Below are 6,011 nucleotides of genomic sequence, written 5' to 3'. Positions count from 1 at the left end.
AAAAAAACGATTCATTCATATAATATCCTCTCATCCTGTCAGCACTCAGCAGAGACGATCTTTGATCTTTGCTTCGCACTACGGTCGGAGGCCGAGAGTCTCAGTTATCAACACACATGGAAGTCGAGGAGAAAGAAAAACACAACGCACCGAAAAATACCTACAAATCAAACGTTTGGCAACGCTTCGGATTTTTCAAGAAAGACGGTCAACTTGAAAAATCGCTTGCAAATTGTAAACGATGCCGAGACGCTTTAAAGTACACAAGTAGTACGAGGAACTTAGCGACGCACATAAAGAGGCGACATGGGGTCTGCGGCTGAAAAGAGAAACCTGAAAGTTCAATCACTCAGTGAGGTGTTATGTCAGAGAGAGTGGTGTTTAGTTTACAGCAGCCTGTGACTGCCAATAATAGTTTAAATGTCTTCCTTACAATTGTAAGCAGTTATGAAATACCTGTTTGTGAAAGGTTATTTGTATTTTGTATTGTTCATATAGAAACCACTGCTTTCTGCTCACTGGTGAGTTATCCTATGAATGAGTGTTAAGCACATCAGGCTGGCAGCTGTATGGGCATTGCGCTATGGTAGTTTTTATTTGCACATTGTTAATCATGAGGAATGCATCCTTAATTTGTTTAACTGTGAGGTGTTATACAATTGTACTGTACTCTGGAGTTTTTTAAGGTAAAAAAGAAACAGCATGATGGGATGCGCAGTACTAGTAGAGAGAACCAAATATGTAAAGCACTTTCTTGTTAATTTATGATTTGCTGCATATAAGGAATACAACCAAAATCCTCTGTCGTACCATATTGAAGTATCATTATTTTGCATCCTGTTGAATCTCATCCTATCGCCCTGAATCGCATAATGTTGAATCAAATCGTATCGAACTGTATCGCAACAGGGGTGAATCGTAGCGCATCGCCTGGTGTTTCAAATGTATCGTTAATGTATCGTATCATTGGCAACGTATCGAGATGCGCATCACATCGGCCTCAGTGATGGAGATGCACATCCCTAGTTTGTACCACTAGTTAAATAAGAAAATGCTTAACATCTGACTTAGTTGCTCCTCAAGTCCAGGAGGCACCTCATCAATCCGGGACTTGCATGCGGCATGAAGAGATTAGCATTTTCCCTTTTCATTATTCCGACTACATTCCTAACTTTCCTGCTCTCCCTTTTTATTTGTCCTCGCCTTACTTTCTGTAACTCACATGTTCTCCTTTTCATTCCCTCTCTCTCCGACACTCCTGCTTTGTCATGGCTACCTTTCAAGCATCTCTAACAGGCACTTCTCAGCATTTTCCCGCAGGCACAAGTTGAAACCCTTGGATCAATTTAGATGCACACTTAATGACAATTTCCTCAAATACTTGAGGTATCTCCAATTTACTGGAATGCAGATTTGTCCAAAGTGTGTTTCAAAGTGAAACAATGCTCCCTGCTGTGCCTGGTAATTAAACTCTGGTGACTTGGCAGCACACCGCAGCCACTCAGTGACAACTGCCTCATTTAAACTCCAACTCATATGAAAATATTTATTTGCGAAACTACGGTGAAAAAGATGATTCTAACGGAACAGAGAAATCCTAAAGCTAACTGACGCTGTCATGGCTTGGCTCTCAGCCACAACAAACACGCAACAGAAAACGAGGGCGTGAATAGGAAAAGAGAGTTTATTCACTGCTGCTGAAGGACACAAACAGGCGAAACAAACAACGAAACAAGAGGTCAGCTGGTCGTGGCTGCTCTTCTCGTTGCGTCCTCCTGCCAGAGAGAGAGAGAGAGAGTGCGAGATCCGGCCCAGTCCTTTATCCTGCTAGCTCCAGCCGCCAGGTGTCCTCAATCCCCCTGAGCACAAACAGAGGAAGAGTCATTAAAGGGCCACACACACACACACACACACCACCAGATAGTGAGGCAGGGGTCGTCACACCCCCCCCCCTTAAAGTCGGTGTCCCCAGGGCCACAGACTCACCAACCCTGACAAAACAAAAAAAACACCAGTAATGAACAACAAAAATACAAGACATACGGCACCCCACTTCCAACAAAACCAACATACAACCCTCACACTGCCAACCGCTCCTCCCACACCCAGCCACATCTTTAGCAACACAGGTAAGCAACCTGAGAAGCACACTTTAAAAGGATGGGCAGAGCGAGAACGACTTATCAAACAGTATGACAGACAATACATTACCGTCATGGCCCATGTTTCCTCAGTTGTAGCAGTTAGTTTCACTGGCTTTACTGCAATGCACCGCAACGTGGCCAATGTCGCCACACCTGTAACATTTCACTCTACTGCAACGTCTCTGGATGTGACCAAGCCCACCGCAGGAATAGCACTTCCGGTCGTTGGCATGCCCACAGTCACGAGCCATGTGTCCTTGGTCTCCACACCGATAGCAGGACATTTCCTTGCCTCTTCCTCGACCCCTGCTGCCGCCACCACGACCACCATCAACGCTGCCGCCACCACGACCACCATCAACGCCACGACCACTTTGACTAGTGGGACAATGCTTGGTCTTCTGTTTTCTAAACATGTTTTTGTCCATAGCACGAGTGATCACACAAGAGGACGTGACGTCTGCCAACACTGTAGAGCTCTCCTCAGACCTTGACTCAATCGGACCGCCAGTCACTAAAAGCACAGGAGGAACATCAGTCCAGACTCTGCTACCTGCCAAACCGTTGCCCAGGATGAACTGTATCCCCTCGATTGGCAAAGCCGGACGTACACCAACAGCCACCTCACCTTTAACAAGACCACAGACAATATACATCCTATGAACAGGAATAGGAAGAACTTTTAATCCCATTCCCCAACTCAGAAGGGTGTCACCAGTGTCACTTTCATAAGACAGAGGCAAAACAGAGTCAACAATATAGGAGTCAAAAGCCCCTGTGTCTCGCAAGATTTTGATTGGAACTCTGACATTACTACCTACCAATGACACCAAGCCGTCTCGTATAAATGGAGCATAAGATGCCAAAACCTCAGATCCACCTAAGTGGGATGTAAGCACATCGGCAACACAGCAGCTTTTCACAGGAGCAGCCAACGCAACAGGCCCAACAAAATATCTTCCTCCCTCAGATTTTGCTCTAAGCGCAGGACAGTCTGCCTTCCAATGGCCTTTTTCGCGACAGTAGTGGCAAATATCATTATTATCCCCCTCAGATTTGACCAAACCCAATTTCCTTGGCTCCATCCCAAATGAACCAACCTTTCTACTTCCCTCAAAAACAGCCAGGGCCCCAGAGCGCCCTCCGAACCTGCTCTTATGAAGCAACACAAACTCATCAGCTGCCACATCAGCTTCAGCCGCAGAAGTGACCCTGTGTTCTGTTATGTAAGTAGCAATCTTGTCTGGAAGAATATTTTTGAACTGTTCCAAAGTCATGAGCTCACACAAATCGTCAAAAGTAGTGACGTCAAGAGCAGTTAACCAACGCTTAAAATGAACAGACAAATCCCTCGCCATCTCCACATATGTTTGTTGATCTTGTTTTTGCTCAAAGGACCTAAAACGCTGTCGATAGGCCTCTGGCACCAGTTCATATGCTCTAAGCACCGCCGATTTCATTTTACTATAGCTAGAGCTATCCTCAAGACATAAGGAGGAATATGCTGACTGCGCTCTTCCTGTGAGAACACACTGAAGCATCAGAGCGCAGTCCGCATCAGGCCAATCTCTAGCCCTAGCTACACGTTCAAATAATTTAAAAAAACGTGTCGGGATCACTTTCATTAAAGTGAGGCAGCAAGCGCAGGTTATTAACATCAAAACGATGAGACCTGGGCACCTGTTCACCCTGCCACTCACCGGACAACGCGCCAAGAACAGACAGACTATGTCCCTCCAACTCGGCTTTCTCAGTTTCTTGTCGTATCTGCTCCACTGTGATTTCCTTTTCAATTTCCAACACATACTTTACTCTGTCATGTTCCAGCTGCAACAACAACATTTCCTTCTGCTGCTCAAAAGAAAGTGCACTAGCCTGAAAAAGAGGTTTTAACAAAACCCCCCCCCCTCTTCCTTTGCAGCAAACACTCCTGTCTCACTTAATGTCGACACTATAGAGTCTTTTATGTTGTCTTTCTATCACCGACAATAGACACAGAGAAATGATCAGCAATTAAGAGCAGCTGCTCTCTTGAGAAAGTGGCAAGAGACTCCTGAGACGGAGCTTCAATAAATGCCTCTACGTCAGCCATCTTAATTTACACCGACCCCTCACCGGAACACAACACCGGACCTTTAAACCGAAAGAAGAGAACAAAAACAAAAACAAAAACAAACCGGACAGATACCACCACGTTTATTACGCGTCCAAAGTGGAACACTAATTTTTTGATTGGAGTTTCCCCACTAACTCACCATCCCACTGACTAATCTCCTCCCTAGTCTTCATGCAGTTACTTGTGGTGGGTATTTATGCACTGGAGACCGCTAATCCAGCAAAGCGACTAGCAAGGTAGCAACACTACTGAGACCACGGCCATGCTCCCAAGCCAAAGCTTCAACCACTTTCTCCGCAACACTACACACCCCGCTCAACGATTTCAAGGGAACCGTTGCTACAACCTACCAGGGGAAACTCCGCACAATTCCGTACTGCTCCGTGCTCCACATGCAACGCACCAACAAACCCACACAAGAGAGAAAGGAAAAAAACAAAAACAAACAGCTGACCACGGCTAAGAACAACTAGAAGCAACCACTCTCCCGAAATATAATACCAAACAAATCAAAGCCTCACAAAGTAATCAAATCAGTCCCCCAAACAACAATCTAAAGCCTAATGTCCTTCCCACGAGCCGAAACAAAGAAACCGGCCGCACTGCAAACGCGCTCCCAACAAACTTTATACACGCGCACCAACTCCCAACACAAATCTCACCTATTCGTTGCTGTATCACAGATACAAAGAAGTGGACGAGCCCCCATCTGTCATGGCTTGGCTCTCAGCCACAACAAACACGCGACAGAAAACGAGGGCGTGAATAGGAAAAGAGAGTTTATTCACTGCTGCTGAAGGACACAAACAGGCGAAACAAATGACGAAACAAGAGGTCAGCTGGTCGTGGCTGCTCTTTGCGTTGCGTCCTCCTGCAGAGAGAGAGAGAGAGCGAGATCCGGCCCAGTCCTTTATCCGGCTAGCTCCAGCCGCCAGGTGTCCTCAATCCCCGTGAGCACAAACAGAGGAAGAGTCATTAAAGGGCCACACACCACCAGAGATAGTGAGGCAGGGGTCGTCACAACGCAAAAATAAAACAATGGTACTTATAATAAGAGACCATCAAGATGTTGATGCTTTTTTTAAGATGAACTTGAAACTGAAAAGGAGAACATTACTGAGCTATCCTTGACCCTTCTTTACATCTTTTTGACTATCAATAATCTCCATCAGGCATCCAACAGTTGTTGGGAAAAACAACCAACCCATCACAATCCAAACGAGTATCTCTGTAGCTTGTGCGGCTTTAATGTTTGGGATCATTTTTAGATGAAAGCATATCCAAGCTACAGTTAGTCTATTGTGTAACTCTGGTCACCAACAATGTGAAATTAAGCTAAGCATGCCAAGAACCAACTGAGTAACACCAACCCTGTCTTCTGAAAATCACACAAGATGTATACAATTCATCTGTTTTATCCTTTTCTGGGGTAGAAGAACACAGTCCTGTGTTATTGTACAGTAGTACTACAGCACTAGTTGGTCAGAGTAGAGGATGGACATATAAAGCTTAGGACTTTATCAAAGGCAACCTGCCGTTAGGTTAAGGCAACAACATTCCTGTTTAAGGTTAGAGATGTATGGAGCTTGCTTTAAGTTCAACATTTAACCCTGACTCCAACTTTTCCCTAACCATAACCAAGGGCTGCAAATGATAACCAAAGAAAACATAAATTATGCTTTGGTTGATATAAGCCGAGATTGTATTTGAAAAACGGACAACATAGGAACATGTGTTATTTATGTAAATGC

The 6,011-nt window shown here is 45.0% G+C and overlaps 1 protein-coding gene across 1 annotated transcript; it reads right to left on the bottom strand.

The window, feature by feature from the left end:
- Positions 1-1,668: 1,668 nt before the first annotated feature.
- On the bottom strand, positions 1,669-5,115 carry LOC117552092. The gene is made up of 2 exons (XM_034225327.1): positions 2,212-5,115; positions 1,669-1,859 (listed from the first exon to the last, which is right to left on the bottom strand). The coding sequence occupies exon 1, from the start codon at positions 3,947-3,949 to the stop codon at positions 2,231-2,233; it is 1,719 nt and encodes a 572-aa protein (XP_034081218.1). The 5' UTR covers positions 3,950-5,115; the 3' UTR covers positions 1,669-1,859; positions 2,212-2,230.
- Between the last annotated feature and the right edge of the window lie 896 nt (positions 5,116-6,011).

This window comes from Gymnodraco acuticeps, unplaced genomic scaffold, assembly GCF_902827175.1.
Source record: "Gymnodraco acuticeps unplaced genomic scaffold, fGymAcu1.1, whole genome shotgun sequence".
Classification (NCBI taxonomy): Eukaryota; Metazoa; Chordata; class Actinopteri; order Perciformes; family Bathydraconidae; genus Gymnodraco; species Gymnodraco acuticeps.
The sequence above is the reverse complement of the archived record's forward strand: the minus strand, read 5'-3'. Positions and strand labels throughout refer to the sequence as shown.